Consider the following 18,561-nt stretch of genomic DNA (forward strand, 5'->3'; position numbering starts at 1 on the left):
TGGAACAGCTTTCTGGAGTGCCAATTCCACTCAACGATTAGGGAGGAAAGGACATTCTTTTTATGACAAACACAGGCATAAGCTGATGTAGAACACAAAATTCATTTGGGTTTTTGACAGCAACGATTTGGGGCCTGGGTTGCCCTGCCCCTTCAGCCTACCTGCACACCTCCATTCTCCAAAGGACACAGGAATCAGAAACGTTTTAGAGTCAGGAAACTTGGGGTCCAGCTACTACCTTGTGATCTTAGGCAATAAATTAGTATAATTACTTTTTATATTTTAATGTGGCAATATGAGGCAGACTGTAAGTATAATAGCTCTGCCAATCTAGAATCTTAGTGTAGGTGGGGATGGGAGGGTTGAAATGTTAAAATAATAGGTAAGCTTTATCAAGGGAGCTCTATGCCCAGCATTGTTCTATTTCATTTAATTCTTCCGACTGCCCAATGAGACAGGTACTGCTTTTATCACTCCATTTTACAGGTGAGAAAATTAAGGTGAAGTTTATCAGTTGCCTCCGTTTATAAGATTAGTAAGTGGCAGTGCCAAAAATTAGAATCTATGACTCTCACGAGTAACTACCTGGCTATCTTACCTCTTGCCACGCATAACAAGCCCATGGAGCTTTGAACTCATCTCGATGAATTTAAAGGCAAACCACAAGGGTCACTAATACATGCTCATCTTTCCTGATCTTTCTCCAGGCCTCCTTCACCAACGCATTGACCAATCCCTAAGGAGACACCACCTTCCAAGCTTTGCATGAAATTCCCCAATACAATATACTTTATTTTTTTAATTTAATCTTTGTTGTATTTTTTCCATTACCATTTAGTCGCCTTATAACCCCTCCCCCCGCACAATATACTTTAGATACACTATACATACCTATTAGCACCTTGCTTACAAGCCGATATGAAGTCGCTTTTTAGCTATTTAATGTGTACATGTGACTTTTTCTCCAACCATATTGTATACACCTAGAAGACAGGGGCTGGAGAGGTCAAGTGACTGTTGTTGACAGCCTCGGGACCATCCTCCGCCCCACCTCCGCCACTCCCCTTTCCCTCGGTGACCACTTCACTTCCTCCACCGCGGTCCCACCCCTCGCCGCTTCCTCTACTTTGATCCCTCTGGCCCCGCCCCTCCCTCGTGGAGTCCATTCTTTACCCCCTTGCCCCCGGCAGCATCTCCAGCGTCCCCTAGCGACGAGGCGGTAACTCCTAGCAACCGCATCTTGGTGCCCTGACGACGGCGTCACGTAGGGCCACGTCAGCGCGCCGTGGCCCCGCCCCCCGGCGCCGGCTGGCCCCGCCTCCTCGCTTCTCGGCCGCCGCCGCTGCTCTCGCTGCCGCCGCCGCCGCATCCCGAGACTCGCGCAGAGCAGTTATGGCGGATTCCGCAGCGCTCGCGCCTGCAGCTCCGGCTCCCGCCCAGGTCCCGGCCGCGGCCCGGGAGGCGGCCCCAGCCCCGGCCCCGGACGTAGCCCCGGTCCCGGTCCCAGCCCCGGCGCCCGCCCCGGACTCGGCCTCCGGGCCGTCCTCAGATTCCGGCCCCGAAGCCGGCTCGCAGCGCCTGCTGTTCTCGCACGACCTGGTGTCGGGCCGTTACCGCGGCTCGGTGCACTTCGGGCTGGTGCGCCTCATCCACGGCGAGGACTCGGACTCGGAGGGCGAAGAGGAGGGCCGCGGGAGCTCGGGCTGCTCCGAGGCGGGGGGCGCGGGCCACGAGGAGGGCCGCGCCAGCCCGCTGCGCCGCGGCTACGTGCGCGTGCAGTGGTACCCGGAGGGCGTCAAGCAGCACGTGAAGGAGACCAAGGTGCGGCGGGCCGCCCGGCCGCGGGGGGAGGCGTGCGCGGCGCTGCCCGGAGCGGGGCCGCCGCAGTGGGCCGAGGTGGGGAGGACGAGCCTCAGCGCAGCGGACGCTCCAGTGCAAAGTCATCGCAGCAGCGCCGGGCGCCCGGGCCGCGGGGCTTCCCCACGCGAAGGGCCCTGGAAGCCGTAGGCGGGTGCGGTGTGGGCCTCCAGGGTATGTCCGTGGCCCGGTGACGGTGGGGGACGCCCCGGGCCCCGCGGCACGCCGGGCATGCCCCCGGGGCGGCGGTCGGCGGGCCCCCGGGAGCTCCACACCGCATCGGGCACCCAGAGCGCAGGGCCCGGCCGGTCGGGGCCGGGAGGGGCCGTGGGCCTGCCGAAGCGCAGACACAGGTGGGAATGCGGGGCGCGGGCGCACCCGAGAAGTTCGCTAGGTTGCAGAACGCAGGGTAATGGGTGAAGGCACCTAACGCCTTCCTGCTTTGCCTGGTTGCCTCATCGTAGCTGCTGCGGGGAACTTTGCGAGTAAAATCACTAACAATCAGAGCCGCGGTATTAATATCCTGGGGGAGGGGGACGTGACAGCTGCGCCGCGGAGGGATGCCTCCCGAGTGCCGGTGGACTTCTTGGGGGGGAAAACTACGGTAGAACCAGGGATGGGAACCCGAAGGGTGCTCTCCGACCCGAGGCCGTGAAGCAGACGTCAGACTCCACGCGGGGGTCCGCGCGGCTGGTGAATATTGCAGTCTCACCAGGCCGAGGGGTTTATCCCCAGGAACCTGAAACCTTGAACCGAGGTTGGTCTGGTGGCTTGTTTTCCTGAGCGTGAATTCCTATCAGTGATTCACACACACGCACAGAACCCTGTATCTTTGACCCCTCCCTTCTGGTCCTCCTCCCCTTCACGAGGACATTTCTAAGCAGGGATCGGGTCTGGGTTGTTTTAGCTGCCTGATCTCCGGGGGCCGGGGGGTGCACTTCAGAAATTAATGTGGGCGCTCACACACTGGGAGGCCATGGCGGCGGGGGGTGGGGTGGGGAATAGGGCTTAAGGCCACACTGCAGCGGGTTAGGGGGGGCCACGACGGAGGGGGTGATGAGGGGCAGGCCCCACGCCCAGAAAGCCTGCGAGCCCCCTCCTAGCGGCAGCAGTGACTTCTGATACCAGCAGGGTCGTCTTTGCCTCCTCTGCCAGCGCACCCGCAGGCACAAACCCCCACTCAGGACCCTGGCTTCCGCTCAGACACGTGCAGATCAGGTGGTAGCTTCCCTGCCTGGGAGAGAAACTAGAAGTTCATGTGTCAAAGTACTTGGAAAATATTCCTTCTTTGCCGCAGGGTACGTGTTAAAAATTACCACCGGTATTGTTTCGTGGGGAAGAGATTTGTGCTCAAGGTACTGTTTGCGTGTTGTCTTACTGGCAAATGGGAGTGAGCGTCTTTCCGTGAGTTTTTAATTTAATTTAATTTTTTCACGTATTTCCCTAACCTTCTTCCTGAGAGGTTTGTGACTTCCGGAACGCGGCTCCTTTGACTGTCATGGCCTCCTGCCCCCGGGCTCAGGGAAGCAGGCCCAGCTCCCTACCGGCTCCCATCTTGACTTGGGGGGCTAACCTTGTCTGCAGTTATGTTCCCTCTGCCCCCATCCCCACCCGCATGTGTAGTTCTATGAAGTTTGACTCAAAATACCAGTTTTGGAACTCAACAGAAAATAGCCTGAAGGCACCAGCTTGGATGGCTCTCCGAGCCGCCCTCTGGTGACTTGTCGGGAATTGGTTGAAACCCTTCGTGACCCCACCAGCGGTGTGTTCTTTGCCGCTCCGGGCTTGGTGCAGGGACGTAGGGATTCCAGGAAATGGTGGCAGGTGGTGCCCGTTTATGATGGCAGGACTCATTTCCCTTAAGACCTGAGAATAGGTGTGCGGGCGGAGGAAGTTTATACCTGATAGGTAGCTCTCTGTTACCAGGACCCGTAGGTGCAGACGGCCCTGGTCAGCTAACTGTGTGTCCTGCTCTCGCTCCTGGCCGCCGGCGAGGGCGGTAAGGTGGGTCCTTGTCTGCAGCACTGTGGCTTAGGAGGGTTTTCCTTCTCACTCCCCACTCCTTAGAAATCCGTCGAGGTGGCAGCGTGCTGTGAAGGAAAAGCCCTGAGATGGAGACAGGACATTTAGGTTCTGACGTCTTCCCCCATCACTAATCTGGTTGTGAGATTTGAGAACCTGGGTGTGGGTGGAATCATGTAGCGACAGTCTTGGGAAATGTTTCTTTTTGATGTTTTCACCTATTGGAGTTGTTTCATTTTATTTATTTATCTTTTAGAGAGAGGGGAAGGGAGGGAGGAAGAGGGAGAGAAACATCCGGTCGGTTGCCCTGACCAGGGCTGACCCCGCCACCCAGGCAAGTGCCCCTGACCAGCAATCACACTGATGACCTTCTGCTTTGCGGGATGACACCCAACTGAGCCACACTGGTCAGGGCCACCTATTAGAATTTTTAAAATAGTGTCTTTTTAGTGTGGAGTAGTAGGCTGTATTTTTGTAGTTTTCATGTTAATTTGGTGGGCGATGAGTAAAGACTTAATATTAGTCTCTTAATTTCTTTTAAGTTTTTGATGAACAAATTTCAAAAAGAGAGGTGAAGAGTCTGGCCAACAAGCCCTGCCCGCTCCTGGTCACTTCCAGAAATTGGATCAACAGAAATAAAATTGGTAGTTTTTCTTGAAAACTGCAGAATTTATGGTCCAGTTCCTGAGACTCCCGGCAGCCACGGGAAAGCCCCGTGAGGACCGGAAAGCAGCGCTCCTCCGTCGCCTTGCTCTCCTGGCCCCGTCAGCGCGGTCACTCATCTGCCCGCTGGAGGCTGTTCCCACCCGGCCGCAGACCCCCTTTGCGGAGAGGGGCCCCTTCCCCATCGGCGGCCATCCCTCGAGTGAGATTTTAGAATAAAGCCAGTTGCCGACAGCCTCTTCGTCGTCTTGAGCGCCTGCTAGCCACGGGAGCCTCTCTGGCCTCCGCCTGTCCATCGGCGCTGGGCAGACGGCCATGCCCTTGTCGGTCCAGGTTCGGCGCTTCCTGTTGAGGCTTCAGCGCTCCCCTCCCTCGTGTGCCGTCTTTTGCCTGAAGTTGCCACCCGTTTAGGGTCTCAGCTGGTGTGCGATTTAATGTGTCCAAATGAAAGCTTTCTGTGAGGCGGTGTGTATGGGTAGCATCTCTGATGACGCGTCCCTCAGGAACTGGCTGTTTGGTTTATTTTTGGCTCCTACTCAGGCTAGATTTCCGGGAGGAAAATGATTTAGGTGTAGCATCATAGCGTGCGAACTTTGCTTGTCTCACCTGCCCAGGTGCTGGACCCATTAAAAGCAATTGTTCATAATGAGCTAGTAGGAGGAAGTTATGTAAGGTTACCCAAGAGGCAGGGCTGAGTGCATCTGGTGTGTTTTGTTCAGGTAGGATCACAGCACTATAGACTCTTCCAGCTCTTCTGTGATTTTATTCTCTGTCCTTTGGTTTTCCCCTCTTCTAGCTCCTGGGACGCGGTGCCTTCACGGTGCCTCTGTCTGGCTTTTCACCTGGCTGCAGGGCACTTCCATCAGATGGGGGCTGCGTTTGTGTCCTGCGATGGGAAGTCAAAACCCTTGGGTGCTCTCCCTGGCTGTCACCGACTCTGAATGCCCTTGGCCTCCTCGCTGCCTCGTTTCCCTCTGCAGTGAAACATGTCGGTCTCCAGCCCCTGAAGTGAGACTGCCCGGGTGTAATAACCAGAAGTGCCTGGGGCAGCCACTTGCCTGTTAGCGACACCATCACCTTCCCACAGAACCCGCCCCTCCCTTCTGGGGGTCGCTTCTGTGTGTCCCAGAGTTGGTGCTCCACCAGAGAGGCGCCATGGGACGCTCAGGGCATGTGGAGGGTTTGTCTCAGTGGTGGAGGAATTTCGTTGCTTGTGATCTGGAAGATTACAGATTTGAGTTCTTTATTAAACCTCTTCCATAAATACTTGTGAACTTCACTCTGTTACTTTGTAAGAATTTGAGTAATACTTAAAGTAACACCTGCTAAAGTCCTCCAGCCTCCAGGAGGGGGATGGAATGAATACATAAGTGTGTATATTTTTTCAGGATCTGGAAGACCTCTTTTGAAAGTCCTGAAAGATAAGTAATGATACTATGAATTATAAGGATGGTAGAGTATTGCTTTTGTATTTTAAGATAACAAGGACAAACATTATATAGTGTTACTATGTACTGGGTCCTCTTAAGTGCTCTATGCTCAGTATTACTCAATACCCACAACAAACCTGTAAATTAGGTTCTATTATTATCCCCATGTTGCAGAGGAGATCGAGGCAGAGAGAGGCTGAGTAACTTGTCCAGTGCTGCACAGCTCGTAAGTGGAGTCACCTGAATACAAATTGCAGTAAATACAGTTGGCTCTCGCCTGAGCATGTTTCAGTTCAGGATTTATAGATCGTTATGGTGTCTGAATACCTTGACCAAACATGAGTCACAGACCCTGCGGTGGGCATGAGTTGTCCTATTTTTCAGCACTTGGAAGGCTCAGGGGAGCAGGAGTCAGCCCAGGTGGGGCGAGAGGAAGCAGCAGGGTGTCGGGCTGGGCGGCAGGTGGACCAGGGGCCGGGGCAGTGCTGGCGTGCCGGCGCGCTTCCTTCTGTTCTCCAGTTTTCGTCCCCTGCCCCTCGGCCATGTTCAAAATGACTGTCAGAAGATGCAGTGTATCTCTGGAGGGTCTCTCAGTGCCCCTAGGTGTTGAAGGAAAGCAGCCGCGGGGTGTTGAAGGAAAGCAGCCGCGGAGTCTTGATTCACTCCAGCACTGGCGGCCAGCGTGCGGAAATCCACCTTGACTTCCTGCCTCCAGAGCCCTCCTGTCCCCTGTGGCGGCGGCTGTCACCCTCCTGCTGGGAATGCTGAGTCATGAGACAGGCTCAGAAGGGCTCCGTGGAGAGAGGCTCGAGTTCTCCTCAGCCCACTTCCTTCCGTGGCCCTGGACGTGCCTGTGAGTGCTTTAGGACGTGAGGGGTCTTCTTTCGCGCTCCTTGTCTGCTTCACTGTTACCCCTGCTTTTTTCTGCTCATTTTCCTGCGCTAGCAAGAGGAACTTTTTCCCTCTTTTTACTCTTTTTACCCACAGGCCCCATGGAATCCAGTGGAACCTCTCTGGGGCGTGGTTAGAGCGTGTAGCGTGAATGGCTGTCACAGCAGCACTGGGCCATGAGTGTCAGCTGCCCCTGGGTCTGGTGGCTCAGAGTTGCTTTTAGGGCGATTCCTGGGATGAGCAGGTTCTCTTTTAAAAAGCCATCCTGTAGTTTTCACCCGAGAGAACGTGATCTGGGCTCCTGTTTTCAATTGGTAGAAGCTTCCAGGGTTTCTCTGCCTAGAGATTAGCCTGTGTGTGGATCAGGGTGGGAGGGTGCTATTTAAATGAGTACCAAAGGTGGGAGGCAACAGGACGTGCATGTGTAAGGTGCTTTTTCGGTCACAAGGTGCTCTGGCCGGTATCTGCTAGGATGTGCTGTTCTAACTTGGCTCCTCCTTGAGGCCCCTCCTGCCTGAGAAGGCGGTGGTTTTCCTGCCGCTGCATCCGCGCTTACTGAGCGGGAAGGCACGGGGCGAATTTGCTTGTTCCGGACAATTCCGCCAGCCTCGGGGGGACTCGGTTAGGAACCACCTGACATCTGTGTGCTTGCAGACAGGGAGGAGCAAAACGCTTACTCAGATGGTTTGTAGTTCAGGACAAAACCGAGTCGTGTTAATGGATAACCCTCTGGATTTACCTTCCCCAAGGTTATTACCCCCGTTGCGCTCTTCAGCTGTGCTCTGCGCTTCAGCGTTCAGTGTCCTTGCACCCAGGCGGCCTGCTGCACGGGTCTGTGGGTCAGTGTCACCCACGGGTACGCTGTGGGCTTCCGAAGCAGAATTGTGAAGGGCAAATTTTTATGATTCAGACACTCAGCCAAATTATATATCATTCAGAAGTATTCATTAGTAGTAAGTACTGGAATGAATGTCCTTCTTGGGTCAAATCTTGTTGAATATTTGGTTGAGGGGTTTTTGGTTTGTTTGCATGTTTTGAGAGACTGAAACACTTAATTTTCTGCAGCTCAGTCAGAGCCCCTTTTGGTTTAAATTAAATAGCCTAGCTGTATCTGGTGAGAATTCATTCCAACTATGACAATTTAAAAATTTTAAATCTAGGCTGCCGAGGAGTGCTCATAGAGAGCGGGGAGGCAGGCAGTCCGATTCAACAGTAAAACTGAAATCCCCAGCCAGCGGGAGAGATTCCTGCAGTCTTGAAAAAGAGCCGTCTTCATTTGCATCCTGCGAGTGGGAGCTGCCTTCCATGCGCCGCAGCTCTGACGCGGTTTCTCCTCCTTTTAATTTGAGCCTCTTTGTGGGAGGTGCTGCTGTGCTGAGGGCTGGGGAGCATCGGGGCGGCATGTCCACAGCAGGGTGCCTGCTCGCCCCTCAAGTGTAGATGCGGAGGAACACGGACACACGCCCGTGTCTCTCCTGTGGCTCCCGGGCACTGCGGGGCCTGACGTCCTCCCCGCCGAAAGCAGCCCCGCGCTCGTCTGCGCTGTTTAATTACTTAAGGGAGTCTGAGGGCCCTGAAGGTTGATGATGTCATCTTCAAGCTGAAGAAGAAAGCATCTCTCCCCCCCTCCGCGTGCTAGTGGGGAGGGGGTGTCCCAGCTGCCTGCCGGTGGGAAGGGGCGTCTGCCTTCATTTCCCCGTGACCGACCTACGCGTCCCATCGGCCTCTCTGGGTAGGAGACGGGCCTCCTGAAGGTCACAAAACCGTCGTGAGTTCCTGGTCTCTGCATTTACCCACGTTTTCCCAGTCTTTGTTTCAGCCGTCAGCCTGCTTAATACGGTTGATCGTCTCTCGTAAGGGAAGCTTTCTTCCGTTGGTTCCATTTTCCAGGCTGCCCTGGCCCGCTCGCCCCTCTCTGTGGGACTGCCCCGAAGGTCCGTGCCCTCCTCTGCCCTCCTGCCCTTGCCGTGGGCGCTCTTGCCCGGCCCTGACCACAGCGGTGCCTGCGCCTGGAGGACGGCCACGCCCCGGCGGCCCCCTGGCCTCCCTGGAACCTCACTCGTCCTGGGCTGAGATCGGAGGAGTGAAGTGACGCTCCCCACGCTCTAGTCGGTGGAATTTCTCAAAAATCTCTTTTTCTAACTTCTTATTGTGAGAAATTTTCCAGCGTAGAGCAAAGTTGAAAACCTGGGCCGCCTGTCCCGGGCCAGCAGCCAACCCGCTGCCATATCTGCGGTTCCTGTAAAGCAGGTGTGCGGTCTCCCCGGGGCCGCTGGCGGCGACCAGGCGACACGCGCCTCTAGCGCCAGGCTGCATCTTCTCAGGTCAGAACACTTGCGAGCATTTGAAATTGACCCTGTTGGCCCCCATTGTCTTATTTTTTTTCTTTAAAAATTATTTGTATCGTGGCCAAGTCCAGATAACATACAATTTACCGCCTTAAGCAGTTTTTTTTATCACCCTCACCCCAGGACATGTTTCTCATTGCTTTTAGCGCCCGCGTCTCCATAGTTTGTCGAGTAAAACTGCCAACTGTACCCACGGAGCAGTGGCCCCCCTTCTCCTTCACCCCAGCCCCTGGCAGCCACCGTTCTGCCGTCTTTCTCTGTGATCTTGGTTACTCTGGGTACCGCGAAGCGGTGGGACTGCACAGCGTTTGTCCGGCTTTTATGACCGGCCGTTGCACGGAAGTTCTCAGGCTTCAGCCACGTGGTGCCTGGTGCCAGAAGTCCCTTCCTTTTTAAGGCTGACTAACATTCTGTCCTGTGCACATGCTACTTGTTGCTTCTCCGTTTATCTGTTGACGGACACGTGGGCTGCTTCCACGTTTTAGGTGCCGTGCGTAGCGTGCTGTGAGCTGTGGGGTAGATGCCACGGGGACTTGCAGGGCCCTGTGGCAATGGTATTCCTGTCTTTTGGGGGAGCTGCCACACTGTTTTCCTCAGCAGCTGTACCGTTTGACATTCCCACCAACAGCGCGCCAGGGTTCCAGTGTCCCCTCGTCCTAGTCAGCTAGTCAACGTTTGTCATTGTTTTTTTAATGGTCGCTGTCCTGAGGTCTGTGAGGTGGTGTCTCCTTGTAGTTTTGATTTGCATTTCCCCAGTGATTAGCGAGATTGGCCATCTTCTCACGTGTTAGTAGGTCACTTACATATCTTTGGGCAAATAGCTATTTAAGTGATTTGCCCATTTTTGAATTGAGTTGTTTGGCTTTTATGGTTATTGAGTTTTAGGATTTCTCCGTGTATTCTGGTTATTAATCCCTTATCAGATATACAATTCACAGATATTTTCTCCCATTCTGTAGATTGCCTTTGTATTCTGTTGATCGCGTCTCTGATGCGTAATATTTTAAATTCTCATGAAGTCCGCATTGTCTGTTTTTTCTCTGATGCCCTTCCCGTGCCTCCAGGGCCAGGCCTCTAACCTCCAATCTAAGTTGTCCTCAGAGCTTTCTTCAGAATGTCTCTGGTACCCTCTGCGTTCTCGTTCTGCAGCGTCGGATTGCTCCCTGACTGCCTGGTGCCTGGGCTGGCCTCCCTGCCGCGAGACCCTCCTGCAGGCCCGCGCAGAGCCGCGCAGGCGGACCTCCCCCAGGGCTGCGCAGGTTGGGTCAGGACCCCGCCGCCTGTCCTGCGCAGCTGGGCCTCCGAGGCTCCTCACCTGCGTTTCATACTCTACCTCCTGCCTCTCCAGCTGACCCTAGCTAGCCTGGTTCCCCACCTCAGCTGTGCTCTTCCCGGCCCCTGACACCCCACGGCGCGCAGACGACACTTGGATTCTCTCCCCCTGGATTGGAAGCTTCTTGAGAAACAAAGTTCTTGGAAAAGCTTATGTCCTGTATGGCTCACGGGTGGAGTTGTGGGAAGCATTTGAGGGACCAGATCCCTCCTGCTCACGTTTTCCCGGAGGCCTCGCCGTCTCTGCTGGAGCAGGCTGGGCCTCTCGCCAGCTGTCTTCCCCCGATAGGGTCCTAGGTAGGTTGACCATGTAATTTCCTGTCCAAAGCCAGCTCTTTTGAGAGCACTATGAATAATCACTCCAGGAGTGGGCCCTGCGGGCCTCCTAATACTAAGAAAAGCAGACTAATCAGACCACACGGTTGTGTAGTTGACTATTCAGCGACTTCCCCCCTCGCAGAGCGCACAGGGGGCTAGGACAGAGCTGGCTGGTGCTGGTGTCCCCGGTGGTAGACACACCGTTGGCTCTAGAGGGAAAAGCCAGCAGGGATAAGACACGCTCCTGGCCCCAGGCGCCCCACGATCAGGGGCTGGAATGAGAAGGGAGAGGTCATGTCTTCGGAGGCCAATGAAAAGTCTCCCCAGTTGTCACCACCCAGCTCTCCTGCAGGTTCTTGGCACAGTGGCTCTGAGTGACCTGGGAAAGCGCCAGGTCCACATTCAGAAGCCGCCAGAGTTCTAGCACCTGCAGTGACTTCCAAACCGTGGCAGGAGCGCCCCTTTTCCGAGTCTCAGTTTATCAAAAGGGGGTGATGGGCCGTCGTGAGGAGCCGCTGGAAGCACTTGGCAAACCTCCATTCACACGTGTGCGTTTCCTGAGTGGGGTCAGCACGCGGGCCTCGCTGGAGGAGGTGGGTGGGTTTTTTAGTACGAGGTGCCTCTGTCGGAAAAAGGAGGCCAGCTCACTCGCGGGTGAAGCGGGACCCCAGCTCGGGCTTCGTGCTCCGCCTGCCGCAGGGAGCCTGGACCTGTGGTTATCGCCAGGCCTGGAACTTCAAGGAAGTCAGGCGCCAGCTATTAGAATGGAAGTAACCGACCCTGTGGGGGGCGGGGCGGTGTGGGGGGCACAGCGCGGGTGAACGGGGTCTAGAGCCGTGCTCTCACAGGCTGATGTGCTTGGGGTCACCTGGGGCTCCTGGTCATGCAGGCCCGTCCGGAGCTGTCGGGCGCGGGCGGGTCCCGGAGGGTGTGTCCCCTGTGCTCCCGGTGGCGCTGGTTCTCTCTGACCTGGCCTGACGTGTGGGTCCTTCTGAAACCCTGTTGGTGTCAACAGGTTCAGTTTTTTTGTCCCCCCAAGTTTTAAGTATACAACGGTTAGAAATTGTCAGAATACGGGCCACAGGAGGAGGAGAGGAAACGGGGAAGGTGGCCCCGGCAGCCGGGCGGCGCCTTCGGACCGCGGTGTTGGTGTTGGGGAGACCGCTCCCCGTCCCCGCCTGCCGACCGGTGTTCCCCCAGACGTCGCTGAGGTGCCGCGCGGGGTTTCATTTCTTCTGCGGGCGCAGCTAGGGTCAGTGCTGAGTGCGGCGCGGCCGGTTCACGAGGAGGACGACCGGATGGCTGTCTTTTCTCCAGCCGGTCTCGGTGGGTTCGCGGGGAATGGGCTTTCCTCGTGGCACCTCTTTCCCTGCAGCGGCCAGCGGCCCCGCCTTCGAGGGGAAGACTAAAACCCAGAGGGGGCCTGGGACTCGCGCAGGGTCACCAGCTGGCCAGGGCAGGCCCACCAGTTAGACCGTCTCCAGATTTAAATACTGTGAATCTTATACGCGGCACTTCCAATATCTTTGTCTACTTCTTTAGGTGTCGTCGGATAAATTCCTAAACGGAGTTACTTGGGTCAGGGATTAAAACTGCGTTTTTAAGACGTGATTCATTTGACCAACTGCCCCCCGCCAGAGGGCACCCACCTGCACTTCCATCTCAGGACGCCTGTCCCCCGGCCCCGTGGCGAGGCTTTTGTGCGCCTCAGGCGGGAGGCTGCAGCCTGTTGGCAGGGCTTCTGGAGGACTGGGACTCAGGTCGCTGACGGGGCACTTTCCTGACTGTACTCTGCCCTCGCCAGGAGTAAGGCCTGCTCGTGCCGGGCCTGTCCCCGAGCTCTGCAGGACGGGCGGGACGGCCTCGTGCGCCTTCAGCTTAGGGCGCACGTTCCCCCAGCTGAGCCCTCGGGGGGTAGCCAGGGACACAGGAGGGGCGTGGCGTTGGTCCATCGGCCTGCGATGGCTCAGTGTCCACGGCAGGACAAGCAGACAGACTCCCGTCCAGTGTTGGGAGTTGGACGAGATCCCTTGACCAGCACTCAGCGCAGCGCTGACCAGGGGTCACCACTAACTGGGACGGGGTCCGCGCTGCTCCAGGCTCCCCGCCGCGTCGGGAAGCTCACACGGTGAATAGGGTCACAGGTTTGGGGGAAATACTGCCGACCGGCTTGTCTGCCCCATAGGCTAACTTGAAACCTTAGTCTTCGTCTCTGTGACTGTATCTGCGTGGATTTAAAGAGAATGTGTACAGACGACGCAGCATTCAGGTTTCAGAGGGCGTGTAGTGAGATGGGTCTCCTTCCTACCTTTTCCACCTCCCAGATGGATCCTGTTCTCTGCACAGGGTGCGCATTCTAACGTGTGTGTGTGCGTGTGTGTGTGTGTGTGTGTGCGTGTACACTTCTTAAAAGCATCAGTACTAGCTTTCTGTCCAGGTGTTGGGGTGCAGGCACACCTGGGTCCCACTGTACCTCGCTCTCCGCCAGCACTGGCTCATTGAAGGCAGGCTCATTCTGTCCCGCCCCTCAGCGCTGTCCCTGGGCGTCACGTCCCTTCTTTCTCCTCTCAGGTGCTGCCCTTCGCGCCAGACTGTTGGACGGATTTCGGTTTGATGCCCCTTCAGGGAGAGACCGCTCTGCTGGTGGGGACCGTGTGGGTCAGCGTTTGTTATTCCGTGGCACCTGCTGCCAGGCCGCCTGTGAGGGGTTTCTCAGGAGCCGGAGGCTGCCCCCACCGTCGGCAGGGGGCTCAGGAAGCTGTTTGAGTTAAAGGTCCTGTGTGTGGGGGGGGGCAGTATTTATAAAAAGCTTTCCCAGAAACACCCTAAGTGCCTTTCACCTCCACTCCAGTGGAAATCGCTCATGAATGTTAGGGCTCAGGCCCGGCCGCCCCGTCGCTCCCTGTAGAAGCAAGGGCAGGACTCTAGAAGGAGCCTCCGTAACCCCAGCGCAGGTTATGGCCGTAAGAAGTGGGCTCTGCTTCCTTTCCCCAGGGTGAGTGAGGCATTATCCAAGTCCACGCTCAGAATCCCCGTCTCCTTCGTGTGGCCCCATTGAGACCTTTCTCAGGTGACATAGCTCCGAGTGGGACTGTGCCTGTGTCCTTTACAGTGATTCCCAAGGGAGGAGCGTGTTGTCTGCGTGGTGGGGTTCCCATCCTCTCTGTCTCTCCCGCAGACCCTTGCACCTCAAGCTTCCTCCTCTGTGCTGGGGACCTTGGACCGGGAGGGACGTGTCAACTGTTGTGGGCTCACTTCAGGTGGGGTCTCCAGCCCCAGAGAGGAGCGTCATGGGCTGGACCCTGGGTTCCAGAGTGTGTCTGGGCCCAGGTTGGGGGGCTGGGGGGCTGGGGGGTGTGGTTTGGTTTGACCCCTTAAGGCAAGGCCCAGGAACTAAGGCCCAAGAGACTAAGTGATTAAGGTTGAGGGAAGCCGCACAAGGTCAAAGGCACTAAGACGTAAGGATGAAAAAGTTCATAGGAGGACACCGTCTAATTTCTAGGAGTAGAAATGGAGGGTATTAGTGCCGATTTTAGTTTTCTGGAGACTTAGTTACCCTTGAGACAGGTCTGGTATTCGATTTGAAAAGTAAAATCTGTAGTACAGAGGATTTACACTGTGATTCAGGAGAGAGAGCTGAGAACACTTCCTACTCAAGCCCACAGGACCACAGCACTAACTGCAGCGTGTCCTGACTTGCCTTAAAAAAAATCAAAACAGCTTTATTGAGATGTAATCCACATATCATAAAATTCACCCTTTTAAAATATACAGTTCAAGTTGTTTTTAGTGTGTTCAGAGATTTATGCACCCCCATCACTATCTGGATTTAGAACATTCCATCACCCCCGAAAGACACCCTGTCCCCATTAGCAGTCAGGCCCAATTTCTGCCCCACCCCCACCCCGGGCCCCAGCTCTCAGCCCCTCGTAACCACTTCCTGTCTCCGTGGCTTTGTCTGTGCTGGACTTTTCATATAAATGGAAGTATACTCCGTGGCCTTTGATGCCTGGCTTCTTTCCCTGAGCATTTTTCAAATTCCTGTCCTGTTGCAGCTCGTATCGGTCCTTCTTCCTTTTCACGGCCAGGTAATAGTCCCTGGCGCGGACCCGCCGCGTTCTGTTCATGCGTTCGTGAGCCGATGCACACGGGTGGTTTCTGCTTTTCGGCTCTTTGGAATAATGCTGCTCTGAGCGTTCCTGCACAGGTTTTTGTGTGGACATGTATTTTCAGTGAGTGTTATTCCCAGGACGGACTTGCTGGGTGACATGGTGACGCCGTGTCGAACTTTGTGAGCAGCTGCTGAACTGTTGTCCAGAACAGGGGCCGCACCGTTGTACACGCCACCAGCAGTGCAGGGGTTTCCTGTCCCTCCTCGTCCTCACCCAGACTGGTCCTCGTCTGTCTCCTGATCACAGCCGCCCTCGTGGGTCAAGGCGGCACCAGAATGCGAGGTGCATGTTTCCTAATGACTGACGACGTCGAGCAAAGTGCTTATTAACCGTTTGTGTATCTTCTTGCGAGACGTGTCTCTTCAGAGCAGTCCTTTGCCTGTTCTTTAATTGGGTTATTGGTTGGCTTGCCTCTCTGACCCTGCACTTGGGTCTTCTCTGTCCTGGAGAGCCTGGCAGGGGGGCGCCACCTTGTAGGGTAGGTGCTCGCTCCGTGTCGTTGGATCTGTGCCAGGCGTCTCTCATTCCGTTGGGCTTTACCTCCTGTCCTATTTAAGTCTGCAAATATGCTTTAGGGCCGTGGTCCCCAACCTTTCTGGCAACCAGGGACCAGTTTCGTGGAAGACAGGTTTTACACCGACTGGACTGCAGTGGGGCAGGGGGAGACGGGAGGCGGAGCTCAGGTGGTAATGTGAATGGTGTCCGTGGGCGGGCCGGAGGGACCCCGCTTCAGGGGATTTGAGACCCTTACACACTGAAAGGCCTGTAAGCTCTAAATCTCTCCAGGAACAAAGTTATAATTGTTGCACATCTGGAGCTGCACAGTCATCCTGGAATGAGAAGGGGGTGCCAAATAGGTCTTCTTGGACAGTGGGGGAGCTTTCAAATATTTACTAGTCACGTGAACCACAGCACACCAGTTACAATTTAAGTTTTTCAGAGGCAGAGACTGTACCATCTATTCTTTCTGGCCCTCTCTCTCATAGTCTGGGTTCTGTTTCCCCTGCCGTGGGATGATGAAATGCTTGCTGATTGACATGAGTGCGCTGTGGCAACTGCGTCGTTTCTGCAGCCGTTTGGCAGGTTTGAGACGTGGCTGCGCTCGGACGTGGGAGGGGATGCCTTGTGCGCCTGGTGCGGGCCCTGGGCTTTCTGGGTGTATTTCGGCTCCTGCTGCTCCCCAGGTCCTCCACCGCTAAGCAGGGCGGCTGGCTGCTGAGGGTGTGTGTGCTGCTATTTATGTTTTGTGACTTTTTCAGTGATTGTTTTTGAGTTTAGCATTTAAGAATCTAACTTAATTTTGCAAGTGGGTAAAGTGTTGACCACCCACGCCTGCCACATGACACTGACGGTCTCTTCCTCCCAGAGCCCAGCTTCGTCCCAGACCAGTTCTGACTGTCACGGTTCAGTCATAGCGCTCTATGGAATGTAGGGTTCCTTTCTTTTTTTAAATGTAAGTTTAGTGATTTTAGGGAGGTGGGGAGGAGGGAAGAGAGAGAAACAGCGATCTGTTGTTCCATTTATTTATGCATTCATTGGTCGGCGTATCTGGGTGATGCCCTAACCAACTGAGCTACCCAGCCAGGGCAGGGATTACAAGTGTCTTTGACATTTGAAACCAAAGTCATTTGAAAGCCATTTGTAGGAGCAGATAGATAGGTGTGGCCCCTTCAGATGGGAGGAGTTTCTCCTTTTATCTTTTTTTTTTTTTTTTTTTTTTTTTTTTTAGATTTTATTTCTAGAGAGAGGGGAAGGGAGAGAGAAGAGAGGGAGGGAAACGTGTGAGAGGTACATTGTATGGTTGCCTCTCGCACGCCACCACCTGGGGACCTGGCCTGCAGCCCAGGCCTGTGCCCTGACTGGGATTGAACCCATCTGGTTTGCAGGCCAGCGCTCAAATCACTGGGCCACACCAGCCAGGTCAGGGTTTTTTTTGTTTGTTTATTTTTTCCTTCAGATTTTATTTATTTTTAGAGAGAGGGGAAGGGAGGGAGAGGAACATTAATGTGTGGTTGCTTCTCACACACCCCCAACTGGGGACCTGGCCCTCAACCCAGGCCTGTGCCCTGACTGGGAATCGAACTGGTGACCCTTTGGTTCCCAGGCCGGTGCTGAGTCCACTGAGCTGCACCAGCCAGGGCGGATGGAAGTTTCTGATGGAGCTGCGCTTTCCTTTCCCTCCCACCACTGTGGCTCTTAGAAGAGCAGCACTGGGAGAGTCCTCGGAAGATGCTCTGGTCTCCAGGTTAAGTAGGTGAATGGCGAAACTGAGGACTTCTGATCTTTGAACTTGTGAGTTCTTGTTGACTTGTAGTTCTCTCCCCACCTCCAGACACGTCCCATGGTTGTCTGTACGCACTTTGCAAAGTGAAGGTCAGAGGCCTCTGGTTGGTGTGCGTTAGGCAGACTACATTCACTTACCTCCGCTTCCTCCGGAAACGGTATTTATGTTAAAGTACGAGGCCATGAGAACAGAGAATGGGGGAGAAGACAACGACGGAGGGAGAGTGCAAGTTTTGGACGATGGAAAACGAGCGAAGACCGAGCGGGCCCGCTGACGTGTCTGCGCACGGAGCGGGCCCTGGGGAGGGCTGTAGGAGTTGGGCCTCTGGGGTAGGCGGTGCTGGTGCCGGGCCTGAAGACGGGGGTTGGCTGAGGGCCTCCGTGGGGAGGAGTCAGACTCCCCGACTCTTCGCTTTTGCAAACCAGAGAAGACCCACCCGCTGCCCACGAGAGAAAGCAGAGGCCCGTGCTCAGGAGACGTCGAGCCAGAGACTCCGGGTTGAAGGGCCTTGGGTGCGGCCAAGGGCAGCAGGGCCTGAACAGGGAGAGGGGCCCCTGGCCGTGTGTGCCCCGGGAGGGGGTGCCGACCGGCCCCCTGCCCGCTCCCGCGGGGCTGGAACCAGGCGCGGGGAACGCACGGCGCCAGGCACAGACCCACAGCGGCTGGCGTTCGAGGGACCTTCCCAGCAGACGCTAGATTCAAAGTTTCTATCTTTTTTATTGTGTTTTTTTCTTTTTGACTTTTTATTTTAAAATAATTAGATTCACAGGAAGTTGCAAAACCGAGAGCGTTGTCCTCCTTCAGCCTCCCCCAGCGACTCCGTCTTACATAACCACAGAAAGCGCCCCTGGAAGCCGACACCGCTGCGGAGCGTGTGCGCGCGGCTCTGTGCCGTTTTCTCGGGCGGTTCCATGTAGCCACCCAGCAGTCAGGGCGCAGACCTGGTGCGTCGCCGCAAGGACCCCTTACTGACTCCCCGGTAAGCCGGAGCGTGCAGCCAAGGGTCAGAGGAGGATTCAGCAAGCGCCCAGCGTGAATGAAGCGTAGAGGCCAGAACGAGCAGAAAGGCAGGTCAGAGGAAACAGGGCTGGCACTGAAAACCGAGGACACCCTCCGAACACAGAGTGGATGCCCTCGGAGAAATAAGAGCCAGTGTTTCCTCAGTGAAATAAAGCAGGATGCTCTAAGAACAAGAAAGTAAGATAGCATTGGGGGGCGGCCGTGGGGAGCTGGCCGTGGCTGTG

General features: G+C 55.5%; 1 protein-coding gene across 1 annotated transcript in view; it reads left to right on the forward strand.

The window, feature by feature from the left end:
- The first annotated feature begins 1,316 nt into the window (after positions 1 to 1,316).
- Positions 1,317 to 18,561, forward strand: part of UBE2O (ubiquitin conjugating enzyme E2 O) — a 39,925-nt gene continuing 22,680 nt past the window's right edge. The window contains exon 1 of the mRNA XM_090257261.1: positions 1,317 to 1,821. Within this exon, the coding sequence (XP_090113387.1) occupies positions 1,393 to 1,821 (429 nt within the window). The 5' untranslated portion in view covers positions 1,317 to 1,392. The remainder of the gene's footprint in view (positions 1,822 to 18,561) is intronic.

This window comes from Furipterus horrens, unplaced genomic scaffold, assembly GCF_987537825.1.
Source record: "Furipterus horrens unplaced genomic scaffold, mFurHor1.1.pri manual_scaffold_11, whole genome shotgun sequence".
NCBI lineage: Eukaryota > Metazoa > Chordata > Mammalia > Chiroptera > Furipteridae > Furipterus > Furipterus horrens.